Below are 17707 nucleotides of genomic sequence, written 5' to 3'. Positions count from 1 at the left end.
TGGCTTAAACAGTATAGGTGCCTTTTGAAACCTGTAGGCTATTCATTTTAATGATCTTTTGAATAAATGTAATTTTATGACTGAATATATATTATAATATTATAATATATTATAAATATATTATAAAACTAAATGTATATTATTTTGATTTGTTTGAAGTATTAGTAAAAATGATATAAAACGAATAATAACACAGGGTCATCCTGAACTGGGTTTTGCGAGTCATTTTGGACTGGCAGCATTAATGTGTTAACTCATGCTATTAATTCATAAATCATTAACGCGTTAAAATAATTCAACGTTATTAAACACAGTCAGACCACCAGGAGCCTCGCCCGGATTTGATCCGTGAGGAGGAGGTTTTTAATGCTGCACAGACCGATTGGAGTGTGGCTCTTTCACGCACCCGTGCAGGCACGCACACACGCACACAGACACACACACACACACACACACACACACCAGATGCACGAACAACCAAGAGACGTGTCACTTGCACACATTCTTTTGAACGCGGAGCTTTGTCATACAGTGCGCTAACGAGCATGTCGCATGCCGCACGCGCCTCTTGGTGGTTCGTGGATCTGGTTTGTGTGTGCGTGCGTGAAACAAAAACACGCGGTGTAGCGGAGGCTTTACGGTTACTTAACCGTGACATTTTAAAGCGCGGTTAATAGTGAAACCGGTTAATCGCTGCATCCCTACTCCCACGAAATTGAAATAAAACGCATCTACTACTGGCCGGTCTGCGCAGCTCCGTATAAAGCCCACCACGACTGTTTAGTAGTCTGCACGTTCATGTCCATATTACTGCGTGCTGCGCATGACGTTTTATTGTTTTTTTATGGATTTGAGCAAAGAATCAGAATGTTTACAGTCTGAACGTAGTCTTATTCTTTTGCTCATACTCTTACTGTATGTCAGCAGTTGTTGGAGTTGTTTTTAGGGAAAACATTTGAGACAGTTGCAGCTAAAATAAAAGAGCATTTAGATCTGTTTGGATTTTGAATCGCAGGGCCCTATTTTAACGATCAAAGCACAATGTCTGAATCACATGACGCAGGTGCACTAACGATACATTCACAGGGCAAAAAGGTTAACGTTTGACGGAAGGTTTGTCTGAAGCGTGGCCAACAGCCAATCAATGTGGCCGCAACACATGCTCCGGTCTTCCATAAATGTAATTGGCTGGCTCTGCCTAGGTTATTTGCATAAGGTGACTCGATTGGCTTACGCATGCATTGCCGCTTGAAAAGTTGAGAAATATTCAACTTCTACCGGGAGCAACGGCACTTGTTTTCAGACCAGCATGCCGTGGGCGAACAGATGGGCATGAGTCCATTCGCCATTAAACAACATGGCGCAGCGTCAGGCTGAAACTAGCATCGTTGCTCCTGGCATCGCATTGCGCCGGGTGTATGATAGGGCACTTAGTCTCATGCAGACATATTGTGTGTCCTAAAAGTTTTGCAACACACTAAACCTTAATCTTTGCACTTTCTTAATAACGCAATAACTAAACTCTCTCTCAATTAATGATTGAGACTCTTTGCTACAAACATGCAATGATCTTTCAGTGAAGTTTAGATGTTAAATACTGTAAATGTTAAGCTTTGTGTCAGTGAGCTTTGTGTTTAGGAGGGAGTGCTACACTATGTGGAGGATGTGGGTTACCAAAGCATCTCTTTGATGATAAAGTCTGCAAACATTTTTGTTTGCTTTAAATGCTGTCGTATGATGGGTGCATGCATCAGTGACTGACAGAGATTGTGCTGTGGACACCTTGAATCGTGCATGTTTTAAGGAGAGATTGGCTATAAACGTTATTTAAGGAAGACGGATCTGTGCCATTTCTGAAGTCCTGATTGTTATAGCGACTAGCGTGATTTTTTTGTTGTTGTTGTTTTGGGCTAATAAGCAACCATAGAGCACTGCACGCTGATATTGTGGTAGCATGACTAAAGTATATAACATGTAAATGTTTTGAGGTATTTTCATAAATGTATGTTTGCAATTCACCAGTGACTACTCTCTGTGTCTGTGTTGTATAAAAGAATATATAGATATGGATAAAGATGAAGATGATCTGGACTTGTCATCAGAAGGTCTGGTTTACGCTACGTATTAGTATTAAACAGGGTTCGGTGGACACCAGCATGGCCGTCTCTAACATCTCATCCTCTCTAAGCTTTAGTGGTTGCTGGATTCTTAAGGGCTTAACTGTGGTGATTTCTGGAAGGTCCCTCTTTGTCATTATCTATATTAAGCGAATGTGTATTTCCTGCTTAAATGTGCAAATATCTTTATCTCTAATGCATGTGGTTACTCTACCTCGTCTCAAAAGTTTGATGATGTTAACACGTTTTTTTTATCTGGGTGATCAAAGTGTTGTGCATACAGTAGATATATTAGTATTTAAAGGGATAGTTCGGCCAAAAACGATATTAAACCCATTATTTACTCACCCCCAAGCTGTCCAAGTTGCATATGTCCATCGTTTTTCAGACAAACACATTTTCGGATATTTTAGAAATATTTTAGATCTTTCTGTTGATTAAATGTAATGTTACGGGGTCCAGCAATAGTCCACGACCTTCAAGTCCAAAAAAAGTGCGTCCATCCTTCACAAATTAAATCCAAACGGCTCCAGGATGATAAACAAAGGTCTTCTAAGGGTAATCCGTGCGGTGTTGTTGTAGAAATATCCATATTTAAAATGTTATTAACGTTATTAACTACCTTCCGGTAGCGCCGCCATCTTAGACTCAGGAGAGAGTATTAGCGTAGTGTACGCACTTTTCTTAGTGACGTATGACAAATTCGGAGGGCGGGGGACAGACCAGCAGCAGAGAAACCGCTGTATGCTGCGTAAGCGCTCATCCTGAATGCGGATGGCTCTAAAATGGCGGCGCTACCGGAAGGTAGTTAATAAAGTTAATAACATTTTAAATATGGATATTTCTACAACAACATCGCACGGATTACCCTCAGAAGACCTTTGTTTATCATCCTGGAGCCGTTTGGATTTAATTTGTGAAGGATGGACGCACTTTTTTTGGACTTGAAGGTCGTGGACTATTGCTGGACCCCGTAACATTACATTTAATCAACTGAAAGATTTAAAATATTTCTAAAATATCCGAAAATGTGTTTGTCTGAAAAACGATGGACATATGCAACTCGGACAGCTTGGGGGTGAGTAAATCATGGGTTTAATATCGTTTTTGGCCGAACTATCCCTTTAAACTTCGATTTTTATTCAAATCTTTGATGTAAATGTAATGCATTCACACAGAATTTAAATTTGGAAACCAAATCCTTGTTTTTTATAAAAACCAAGTGATATGTAAGGAATAATTGACAACAGGTCGTTGAATTATTCAAAATTACGGTAATGCACACCCAAGGTGGTAATGCACTGCAGGTGTGCATTATCTTTTAAAATTATACCACAGGTCTGTTGAATGCTCTATTTTGATTGGCTGAGATATGTTCCATGGGTGATATATTTTTATATACAAAAAAAAGAAAGTCATTTTTTTGGCAGTGTAACAGTGGTACACTGCAACAAAAAAGATTTTCAATAAAAACATTTCTTAGTATTTTTGTCTTGTTTTCAGTAAAAATATCTAAAAATTCTTAAATGAAGATGCTTTTTCTTGATGAGCAAATTGACTCAAGAAAATAAGTCTAGTTTTTAGACCAAAATATCAAAAGTGATTTTGTGCATAAAACAAGCAAAGAAATCTGCCAATGGGGTAAGCAAATTTCTAGAATTTTTCTTGAATTTAGTGTTTAAGAAAAATGTTCAAGATTTTTTTGCTTACCCCATTGGCAGATTTTTTTTTTTTTTTTTTTTGCTTGTTTTCTGCACAAAATCACTTTAATTATACTTTTTGGTGTAAAAACTAGACTTATTTTCTTGGGTCGTTTTGCTCATCAAGAAAAAGCATCTTCATTTAAGAATTTTTAGATATTTTTACTGAAAACAAGACAAAAATAATAAGATTTTTTCTTGAAAATCGTTTTTTGGCAGTGTAAGCAGATTAATTGACTCCGGTCCGTTTTAGTTATTCGAAAATAATTCACATCCACTTCGCTTCGTGCCGCATACCACCTTGGATGTGCATTATTTTCGTATAATTTAACGTCAATTATTCCTTATACCCTGGGGCTGTTGGGTGCTTTGTTCTGATTGGTTGAGAAATGTTCCACGGGTGTTAATTATTTTTCGATAAATGCACACCTAACATGTCAAATGTCTTAAAATAACCGCAAGAGCAATTAATATATCCTTTCCTATGTGAAATAATTGACTCCAGTCCTTTGAATTATTAAAAATTAAGGCACATCCACGGTGTAACTCTTATTCGCCGCATTACCATCATTGGGTGTGTATTGTTTTCGAATAATTCAACAATTCGTTGTCAATTATTCCAGCTCGTACCAAGGGTGTGGGGTGAGATCGTAACAAGTGCGTGGTGAGCCATGCTTACGTAAGGTCGTACCGCTTACGTCACGCGGTACCGCAACATCCAATAGGAAAATTCTACTGCAGTAGCCACCGTTCCACCTGAAGAGGGCAGCACTCGTTTTTGCACTATATATTGTAGCATTAAAACACTTTATATACATATTTAATGAACAGCACTAATAAAGCCCCATTCTTACAGATCCTTAACTAAAAAAAGTTGGTTAGGGGTTTAGTGACCGAATTTATTTATTCTGTTTATACCACGCTTACCAAAGACATTGCTCTGGTGGTTATTTTGAGACATTTGACAGGTTGGGAGTGCATTTGTGGAAAATTAATCGACACCCATTGAACATTCTTAACCAATCAGAATAAAGCATTTAACAGCGCAGTGGTATAAAGATTGATAATACAGATGAAATCTATGCACACACTTCACCTAAATAAAACCATTGATGAAAGCTAACATATACCAGTATGATTTAGACTATTTTTTCTGTAACTCCGATGGTAGAGCATTAGTATTAGCAGTGCAAAGGTCATGGTTTCGACTTCGATCCCCCAGAAACATGCATATGGATAAAATTGAATGAACTGTAAGTGGATAAAAGCGTCTGCCAAATGCGTAAATCCAAATGTAATGCAATAATAGAAAATGTGCTCTTCTTGAGTAACAGTCTAGGTTTTTAAGTTAATACAGCCCTTGTGTCTGTTAAGTGTAGCTAAAGCATGCAATTGTTTTCGGGTGTATCTCATTTCGGTGGAAATGGAAATTAAAAATGTATACTTGTGTAGAAAGCATGAAATAAAAATGATCTTATTATCTAACCATATTCTACATTATTGTATCCCTCCACAGAACAACAGACCGTGGTCTTACTGCCTAGATCTCCGTCCTCCTCCAAAACATATTTCCCCATCCCCGTAGACAACTTGGAAGATGAGTATCGGATACGCTCTGCCGATGATGGAAAACTCTTCCGGGAAGAGTACACTGTAAGTTTTTGTGTGTCTGTTGTGTGTGGTTATGTGTGTGATGTACACAAATTGCTATGCAAAATTCTATAGTATTGCCATACTGAGATTGGCATGGATCCATATTGATGTGTTCAGCCCCATGTCTGATGGCCAGACAGCCACATTAACTACTTTAATGACACCACTAGACATTACAATCCGAAATAAAATACAAATAGTTACTGTAATACATGTAGGTCTGCTAATGCATGTGTTACTTATCACTAATTATATATCATATTAGGCCGGTTTTGCTGTATATTTAGTGGCAACAGTAGTGGAGAAATTGTTGTTTTGTTCAACGCTGCTAAAGAAGCTGATGCTGCGGTATTGCAATGCTATTAACGGCTAGAAAACCTTCGGACCGCATTCGTGTGAATCAGCAAATATTCCTCCACATTTGCTGACAGCTCAGATGCTCAGTTCCCATTGAGAATTACTGGAATTAAAAAACGTTAAGGAGTCATCGGGCATTGAGTCATTTGAGAAAGCCCCCGTCATCCACTTTTAGATTGGGTCCTCTTACAGGCCTGTGATTCAGAACAGACTCCATATGAAGCATGTGCATGTTTTGTCATGGAAACAATGCGTTAAAGCTCAACAATCTAAATAGCCACTTAAACTGTTTAAGTCGGAATGGAAGAAGTTATTCAGGTTAAACAATAGGTTTTACATACAGGAACAAAGCTTAACTAACAGTGCAGCAATAACACAAGGACGGGTTTGGTGGGAATTTGAACAACACGGTGAGTTTATCTCAAATACATCGTTCTGTAAGAATAGCGTCAGTGTTAATTCAAATCAGATTACTTTGTCATTTTAACATACACAAGTATGTTGACCACAGCACTGCAGTGTGTTTAAACTGCATACTATTCACACAATGCACAGAATATACAATACACACTGAACACTTTATATTCAGTAGCCTACATTAAACACACTATACACTACACTATACCGTATTTTTCGGTCTATAAGCCGCATTTTTTTCATAACTTGGCTGGTGCTGCGTCTTATATTCAGGTGCGCCTTGTAAGTCAGTATGAATTAATTTTGACATTTATAAGGCAAGAGTCAACATTACCGTCTACAGCCACAAAAGTCCGCTATATGCTGCTTCTGTATTTATGTAATTCAATGGATTCAGTGATGTGGAACGACGAGTATGCGAACTTCACGCTAGTTGGCTTGTTCGGTTAATTTAGACTATTCAACCTTCCAGGTAAGTTCTGTATGCTATGGTTTATCGTTTAAATAACTGACAATGTTACGTTAACGTACAGACATCTATTCAGCCTGCTTTTCTGTCTGCTATTGTTTAGTTGAATAACTCGCCTTTCCAGATTAAATGGCTGTTCTTCGGCTTGGATTTTGTGAAATAATTTTCTAAATAAACGCGACGTATAGGCCACTGCGACTTATGTTATTTCGTCTTAATGATGCATTTTTGAATGATTCGGCTTATAGTCCGGAAAGTACTGTATACACATTAAACACACTGTATACACATTAAATATACTATACTGTACATTGTACATATTAAACACTCTATACTCTAGACAGTATACTAGACACTATACACATTAAACACAATATGCACTACACAATATACCCTATATATTATACACAATACACAATCAATATACTGTACATTTCACTGATTTAACACACTACATACTGTTAACATTAAACACACTACAGGGTCTTCCGCAAAAAAATGGGTTAGTTAAGGTGGTAGGCTAGGGCTTGTGGGTGAACCCGGAGGCATAGTAATCAAAGGGGCAGGGTGTACGCATCATGATGAAAATGAAAATATTTTTATTTAAAACACTCAAATAAAATGTAATTTTGAAGAAACTATGACAGAAAATGAACATGTACTAGATTATTAATGAATTAAATGTTTTTAACAGATACCTTTAACAGGAATAACTGTGTGATTAAGTGAAACTAAAGGGTTAATAAACACAAACGAAAGCAGATGTTGTAGAACGTCTGGCGAACAATGATAGATAGCGCGAAGATTGTTATTTCCCACTATTAATTATTACATTATCTTAAAGGAGTGTGACTACAGTAGCATGTAAATAATGCACACAAAATAACGTGAGCACAAGCGCTCAACAATTATATCTAATCAACAGGCATGTGCAACCTATCTAGCAAGTTAAACGCAATATACACATAAACCACACTATATACTGTACACATTACATTTACTATACTGTACTTTATATAAATGTAACACACTATAAACACATTAAACATGATATACATTATACACATAAAACACGCTTCATACACATTAAATATACTATACTGTACATTATACACATTAAGCACACTATATACACATAAACCACACTATGTACACATTACATTTACTTTACTGTACTTTATACAAATTTAACACACTATATACACATTAAACATAATATACATTATACACATAAAACACGCTTCATACACATTAAATATACTAGACTGTACATTATACACATTAAGCACTATATACTCATAAACCACACTATATACACATTACATTTACTATACTGTACTTCATACACATTAAACACACTATATACACATTTTACATGATATACATGATATACATATTAAACACACTACATACACATTAAAAATACTATACTGTAGGTTATACACATTAAGCACTATATACTCATAAACCACACTATATACACATTACATTTACTATACTGTACTTTATACAAATTAAACACACTATATACACATTAACATTATATACATTATACACATTAAACACACTAGATACACATTAAAAATACTATAATGTAGGTTATACACATTAAAAGCACTATATACTCATAAACAACACTATGTACACATTACATTTACTATATTGTACTTTATACAAATTTAACACACTAAATACACATTAAACATGATATACATTATACACATAAAACACGCTTCATACACATTAAATATACTATACTGTACATTATACACATTAAGCACACTATGTACACATTAACCACACTATATACAGATTACATTTACTATCCTGTACTTTATGCACATTAAACACACTATAAACACATTAAACATGATATACATGATTAAACACACTACATACACATTAAAAATACTATACTGTACATTATACACATTAAGCCCACTATATACTCATAAACCACACTATATACACATTACATTTACTATACTGTAATTTATACCTATTAAACACACTATATACACATTAAACATGATATACATTATACACATTAAACACGCTTCATACACATTAATTATACTATACTGTACATTATACACATTAAGCACACTATATACACATTAACCACACTATATACAGATTACATTTACTATCCTGTACTTTATGCACATTAAACACACTATAAACACATTAAACATGATATACATGATTAAACACACTACATACACATTAAAAATACTATACTGTACATTATACACATTAAGCCCACTATATACTCATAAACCACACTATATACACATTACATTTACTATACTGTAATTTATACCTATTAAACACACTATATACACATTAAACATGATATACATTATACACATTAAACACGCTTCATACACATTAATTATACTATACTGTACATTATACACATTAAGCACACTATATACACATTAACCACACTATATACAGATTACATTTACTATCCTGTACTTTATGCACATTAAACACACTATAAACACATTAAACATGATATACATGATTAAACACACTACATACACATTAAAAATACTATACTGTACATTATACACATTAAGCCCACTATATACTCATAAACCACACTATATACACATTACATTTACTATACTGTAATTTATACCTATTAAACACACTATATACACATTAAACATGATATACATTATACACATTAAACACGCTTCATACACATTAATTATACTATACTGTACATTATACACATTAAGCACACTATATACACATTAACCACACTATATACAGATTACATTTACTATCCTGTACTTTATGCACATTAAACACACTATAAACACATTAAACATGATATACATGATTAAACACACTACATACACATTAAAAATACTATACTGTACATTATACACATTAAGCCCACTATATACTCATAAACCACACTATATACAGATTACATTTACTATACTGTAATTTATACCTATTAAACACACTATATACACATTAAACATGATATACATTATACACATTAAACACGCTTCATACACATTAATTATACTATACTGTACATTATACACATTAAGCACACTATATACACATTAACCACACTATATACAGATTACATTTACTATCCTGTACTTTATGCACATTAAACACACTATAAACACATTAAACATGATATACATGATTAAACACACTACATACACATTAAAAATACTATACTGTACATTATACACATTAAGCCCACTATATACTCATAAACCACACTATATACACATTACATTTACTATACTGTAATTTATACCTATTAAACACACTATATACACATTAAACATGATATACATTATACACATTAAACACGCTTCATACACATTAATTATACTATACTGTACATTATACACATTAAGCACACTATATACACATTAACCACACTATATACAGATTACATTTACTATCCTGTACTTTATGCACATTAAACACACTATAAACACATTAAACATGATATACATGATTAAACACACTACATACACATTAAAAATACTATACTGTACATTATACACATTAAGCCCACTATATACTCATAAACCACACTATATACACATTACATTTACTATACTGTAATTTATACCTATTAAACACACTACATACACATTAAACATGATATACATTATACACATTAAACACGCTTCATACACATTAATTATACTATACTGTACATTATACACATTAAGCACACTATATACACATTAACCACACTATATACAAATTACATTTACTATCCTGTACTTTATGCACATTAAACACACTATAAACACATTAAACATGATATACATGATTAAACACACTACATACACATTAAAAATACTATACTGTACATTATACACATTAAGCCCACTATATACTCATAAACCACACTATATACACATTACATTTACTATACTGTAATTTATACACATTAAACACACTACATACACATTAAACATGATATACATTATACACATTAAACACGCTTCATACACATTAATTATACTATACTGTACATTATACACATTAAGCACACTATATACACATTAACCACACTATATACAGATTACATTTACTATCCTGTACTTTATGCACATTAAACACACTATAAACACATTAAACATGATATACATGATTAAACACACTACATACACATTAAAAATACTATACTGTACATTATACACATTAAGCCCACTATATACTCATAAACCACACTATATACACATTACATTTACTATACTGTAATTTATACCTATTAAACACACTATATACACATTAAACATGATATACATTATACACATTAAACACGCTTCATACACATTAATTATACTATACTGTACATTATACACATTAAGCACACTATATACACATTAACCACACTATATACAGATTACATTTACTATCCTGTACTTTATGCACATTAAACACACTATAAACACATTAAACATGATATACATGATTAAACACACTACATACACATTAAAAATACTATACTGTACATTATACACATTAAGCCCACTATATACTCATAAACCACACTATATACACATTACATTTACTATACTGTAATTTATACCTATTAAACACACTATATACACATTAAACATGATATACATTATACACATTAAACACGCTTCATACACATTAATTATACTATACTGTACATTATACACATTAAGCACACTATATACACATTAACCACACTATATACAGATTACATTTACTATCCTGTACTTTATGCACATTAAACACACTATAAACACATTAAACATGATATACATGATTAAACACACTACATACACATTAAAAATACTATACTGTACATTATACACATTAAGCCCACTATATACTCATAAACCACACTATATACACATTACATTTACTATACTGTAATTTATACCTATTAAACACACTACATACACATTAAACATGATATACATTATACACATTAAACACGCTTCATACACATTAATTATACTATACTGTACATTATACACATTAAGCACACTATATACACATTAACCACACTATATACAAATTACATTTACTATCCTGTACTTTATGCACATTAAACACACTATAAACACATTAAACATGATATACATGATTAAACACACTACATACACATTAAAAATACTATACTGTACATTATACACATTAAGCCCACTATATACTCATAAACCACACTATATACACATTACATTTACTATACTGTAATTTATACACATTAAACACACTACATACACATTAAACATGATATACATTATACACATTAAACACGCTTCATACACATTAATTATACTATACTGTACATTATACACATTAAGCACACTATATACACATTAACCACACTATATACAGATTACATTTACTATCCTGTACTTTATGCACATTAAACACACTATAAACACATTAAACATGATATACATGATTAAACACACTACATACACATTAAAAATACTATACTGTACATTATACACATTAAGCCCACTATATACTCATAAACCACACTATATACACATTACATTTACTATACTGTAATTTATACCTATTAAACACACTATATACACATTAAACATGATATACATTATACACATTAAACACGCTTCATACACATTAATTATACTATACTGTACATTATACACATTAAGCACACTATATACACATTAACCACACTATATACAGATTACATTTACTATCCTGTACTTTATGCACATTAAACACACTATAAACACATTAAACATGATATACATGATTAAACACACTACATACACATTAAAAATACTATACTGTACATTATACACATTAAGCCCACTATATACTCATAAACCACACTATATACACATTACATTTACTATACTGTAATTTATACCTATTAAACACACTATATACACATTAAACATGATATACATTATACACATTAAACACGCTTCATACACATTAATTATACTATACTGTACATTATACACATTAAGCACACTATATACACATTAACCACACTATATACAGATTACATTTACTATCCTGTACTTTATGCACATTAAACACACTATAAACACATTAAACATGATATACATGATTAAACACACTACATACACATTAAATATACTATACTGTACATTATACACATTAAGCACACTATATACTCATAAACCACACTATATACACATTACATTTACTATACTGTACTTCATACACATTAAACACACTATATACATAATCATGATATACATTATACACATTAAACACACTATAAACAATATCATATGTTGATTTGGTGATGTTTATTTTGTGCTGTTGACAGTCATTACCCGGAGGCTCAACACAAGGAACATGTGAAGAGGCAAATAAAGAGGAAAACAAGGAGAAAAACAGATATCCAAACATCTTACCATGTAAGTTAACACACATTGAATTGCAATGAGCATTTCTGATGATTTTATGGTGAAAACATTTATATATCAAGTGGGCATATATATGGACTGCTGTTCTCTCCTGGCTGATATGTGGCTACATTAACTGTATTGGCATCTACTCTGACATTATATCAGTTAATATCTCAGTGTTGGCTTTAGCTCTTTGGTTAGTATCTCAGTGGCCATTGAGAAACCTATAGGTTGTGTGTGGGTTATATGTATTACTTAGATATCAAACCGAAAGTTTTATCACAGTACTACGGACAGCCTCACGCGCCGGACTCCACTTCTCTAAATTCAACTTTTATCACTCTCAGTTCCTTCTGTCTAAGAGCCACATCAGTGTCATTTCTCTATTTTGAAGTTATTTTTGCATATATTTTCACACATAGTTTTTTTTTTACTCATGCTTTACATTTTATTGAAACAGTTGTCTATTTTGTGTGTTTGTTATATAAATAAACATATTTTTGTATTCCCATTATCCAGATGATCATTCCCGAGTGATTCTAACAACCATCGATGGAGTTTCATGTTCAGATTATGTCAATGCGTCATACATTGATGTAAGTTTCGCAAATTATATAATACATATTAAGTTTTAGTTCTTTTTTTAAACAATTCTAAATATAAACCCTGGTGATAACCAAACATCTGAGTTTATGAAATGAAAAATTGTATTAGAATCAAATTAGATTTGTTCATAACACGATCATAATCGACTGCTTTTTTTCAGGGTTATAAAGATAAAAATAAATTTATCGCAGCACAAGGTGAGCGCATCATAATTTTAAAATTAAATGATTAAGCTTTATCTTGAATGAGATTATGGATGACGGTGTAATCAGATGAAATAAGACTGAGTGTCTATGGGATTTAATTTTTGGTTCGTTTGTTTTAGGCCCAAAACAGGACACTGTTGCAGATTTCTGGAGAATGATATGGGAACAGAAATCAGCCACTATTGTCATGCTAACGAATCTGAAAGAAAGAAAAGAGGTTTGTGTCCCTTTTTTGTTTTTTGGATCTATTTCCTTGAATTAGTGATGACTTCCCTGCTGAAAAAAAAACAATAAAACCATTACAGAAAATTCTAATGGTTTCCAATAGGAACCATTAGCTTTCACCAATAAAACCACTACACTGTAATGTGTGTTGGGCCATATTCCATTAAACCAATAAAATTCCCAATAAAACCAATAGAATTTCTGTGATGGTGTCTATTGGTCTTTTTTAGCAGGGTTACACAGCAGGCTGTCTATAAACAAGATGCATGAAAGCAGTTTATATGCAAAAAGCTACCATTACAGTGATTTTACATGGGTAAAGGTTATTATTATTTTATTTTATGAAACAGTGGCAACATATTTAGAATAAACTAATTTTTATAGTACAGGGGTCGGCAACTGGCCTGTCAGCAATAATATCTAGCCGGCAGCCAGATTATTTTTTATAGCGGCTGGTTCTGAATTAGATCTGTAATGACAACAACATTTTACTCACAAAGCTGTGTTCGGCTTTACACGGCGCTGCAAGAACCAACAGGGAGATGACATCAGAGTACCGCGAGAATGATTTTGAAATTAAACTCCTTCGTATAGTCTGAGCCGCGAACACAAAGTCGAACACACCTAATCACTTTTTTGCCTTCAAAATAAAAGTACCAGAATCTTTTGCAGCAATATTTTGAGATGAATTGAGAACTTTTAAAGGACAAGTTCGGTATTTTACACTTAAAGCCCTGTTTTCAGATTGTTTATGATGAAATAGAACGGTTTTGACTGAAATTTGGACATATTATGCTGGCCCGAGAATTTTTGGTTTCTGTGGTATAACCCCCCCACACCCACAATGGCTGCATAGGTGCCCGGGGAACAATCCTTCTTAAAATGCATTAAACTTTGGTTTACAAAGACGTGAAACTCAGCGAGTGGTCAGGGGTGTTCACTGATATGCTCACACAAAAATCACTGCAAAAGATGCCTTCCAACAGCTGCTTTAGCACACTATTGGACGTAATTTTCCAAATGCCTCACACCCGTATATTCTTCCGTTGAGAGCTTGAATAATAGACACTCCAGCCCAGTTGGTGGCGATATTCCATCTTTGCCAATTGCAAGAATACAAACAACAAAAACTACGATAAAACCTGTTGGAAAGCATCTTTTGCAACGATTTTTGTGTGAGCATATCAGTGAAGACCCCTGACCACTCCAAGAGTTTCACGTCTTTGTAAATGAAAGTTTAATGCATTTTAGGAAGGATTGTTCCAGTGCACCTATGCAGCCATTGTAAAGGTGAGGGGTAATACAACAAACACCCGAAAATTCTTCGGCCAAATGTCCAAATTTCAGTCAAAACCGTTCTATTTCATCATAAACAATCTGAAAACAGGGTTTTAAGTGTAAAATACCGAATTTGTCCTTTAATTTGAAAAGTTCTAAAAAGACTTTTTTGAGATGCACCTCGCCTAAAATTTAGACGAAAAAGAGCTTGTATGTCGGAAACTTCATCACCAATCTGGCAGTTCAATCGACCACAAACGTCAGCAGAGTCATAGATCGTGTTTGCGTATTTTTTCGCAAATTAAATAGATGCAAATGAAATACCAATAAATAGTGATGGAAGAAACTAAGCTTTTTAAAGCTTTAAGTCAATTTAACCAATTGCTTTAAAAAGTGATTCACTCGAAAACATCTAAATATGGCGCCACCTGCTGGTAAAAATGCTGTATTGTTTCTCAATATGCGTTCTTCAGCGATCTTGTGTCCTTGTATTCTCGCTCTATGTCATCATTAACCATTGAAGTTCAATTCCAGTTCTCAAGAACGCAAGTTCTTGATATCAAGTACGCATCAAGTGCAGACTTGTGCGCTGAAATCGCTTTACGCCCCAGAAGTCATTGGCGGAGGTCAGGTGAGGAACAGGAAAATCGCACACATTTCAATTCTCACAAGTGCGTTCTGTGTTCTCACGACCTTCTGAGTTCGTTCTTCCAAGGCCGCCAATCTCCACGAGAACGCAAGTCCGTTCTTTACGCTTTTGGAATTGAGAAACAGCCAATATCTCAGTCCAAACATTTTACACTTTTAACAAAAATAATTGCAAAGGTTTTTCTAAAAATGTGTTTCTAAGAAAAATCATTATTTAACTTTAAATAATTAAAAAAGTGTATTCTGTGTTTTTAGTTTTATTTAGGGCAGACAGATCTCGTTTGTCATTAAATCTGTATATACATATAAAGCAGGTAAAATTGTTTGTGTTATCAGTCAGAAGGATGAATGTTTTCTGAACTTGCATGCTAAAACTGACCCGAGTTCACCTAATCATATAAGATACTGTTCAAATGAGTTCACTTTTTGATCAACTCCCCCTAGTGGTAAACCACAGGGTTTTCAAAATGTTTCGAAACAGTTATAATGTAATGAAGCATCGTTTGCTAAAATCACATCACTTGGCCAGTTTAAAAACACGCGCCGATCCACTGATCCGAAACAAAAGATTTGTAAACGTTTCGAGGCTTCATGAATCAGTGTTTCGAAATTGCCCATCATTACCGATAAATGCATTTACATCAAGATGATTAGCACCAATAAACGGATAAGGAATTTATAAAAATATAAATAAAGTCATCAGAAAATGACTATGTTGTGGTCCACCATCTACTGGCAATTTTTTTTTTGGCCCAATACCGATAACATATTGTCCGACCACTGGTATAGTATGTTAGCATTCCAATAGGCTGTTTACTATTTCAACCAGAATGCATAATAGAGACATCTGAATATAAATACAATCCTTCAGGTCCATATTTGAATGAATCATATGATTTTACGATAATGTCTTATTATAAGCAGTAATGGCTCACAAGTGTCTCCATTTCTCCATAGCACGTTTCCTCGTCTGGTAACATGCTCAAAGCACCCACACGACTCTCCATCACGTCCGCGAGTGTCTTTAGAGACTCAATGACAAATCAATAAGACACAGGACAGAGAGAAGATTAAAGTCAGCTTTGGATAGGACTCAAAATCAATGATTTTAATAATGACTGATAAAGCGCTTTGGCTTTAACATAATTAGTGGGCAAACTCTCATTACGAGAGATTTATCCTCATGCTCTCGGCTGGATAATGCTGAATGACAAACAGGCTGTATTAACATCTCACATTAGCATCTTGATGTCTTGTAAGTCACCTTTACTACTCGAAAAAGCTACATTGCAAGATCAACGTGTTATCTACGGCACAGATTTGACCTTGTGATTTTATATACGTGTTTTTTTTTCACTTTTTTCACAAAAACTACATTATATGATGATTCAAGGAGTATTAATAAGTGAAAAGTACATATGCAAAACTCTAAGTGCGTTGAAAAAATTTTTTATCGGGCTCTTATCAGCAATTAAAATGCATTATTTTCACAAATGTCACTTTACATTTACATTTAGGCCTTTAGCAGACGCTTTTATCCAAGGCGGTTTTCATGGGTGGGACAATAATACAAGTGCTTATACTGTACCATGTTACAAATGTTACTATTCCGAAACAGTACCTAAAAAAT

General features: G+C 33.5%; 1 protein-coding gene across 1 annotated transcript in view; it reads left to right on the top strand.

Annotated features, from left to right (window-relative positions):
* Positions 1 to 17707, top strand: part of ptprea (protein tyrosine phosphatase receptor type Ea) — a 100237-nt gene that overhangs the window by 70326 nt on the left and 12204 nt on the right. Inside the window, exons 6-10 of the mRNA XM_073867185.1 lie at positions 5334 to 5470; positions 13033 to 13123; positions 13634 to 13710; positions 13881 to 13917; positions 14046 to 14143. Of these exons, the coding sequence (XP_073723286.1) occupies positions 5334 to 5470; positions 13033 to 13123; positions 13634 to 13710; positions 13881 to 13917; positions 14046 to 14143 (440 nt within the window). The remainder of the gene's footprint in view (positions 1 to 5333; positions 5471 to 13032; positions 13124 to 13633; positions 13711 to 13880; positions 13918 to 14045; positions 14144 to 17707) is intronic.

This window comes from Misgurnus anguillicaudatus, chromosome 4 (assembly GCF_027580225.2).
Source record: "Misgurnus anguillicaudatus chromosome 4, ASM2758022v2, whole genome shotgun sequence".
Taxonomy (NCBI): Eukaryota; Metazoa; Chordata; class Actinopteri; order Cypriniformes; family Cobitidae; genus Misgurnus; species Misgurnus anguillicaudatus.
Note: the sequence above shows the minus strand (reverse complement) of the source record. Positions and strands in the feature narration are given on the sequence as shown.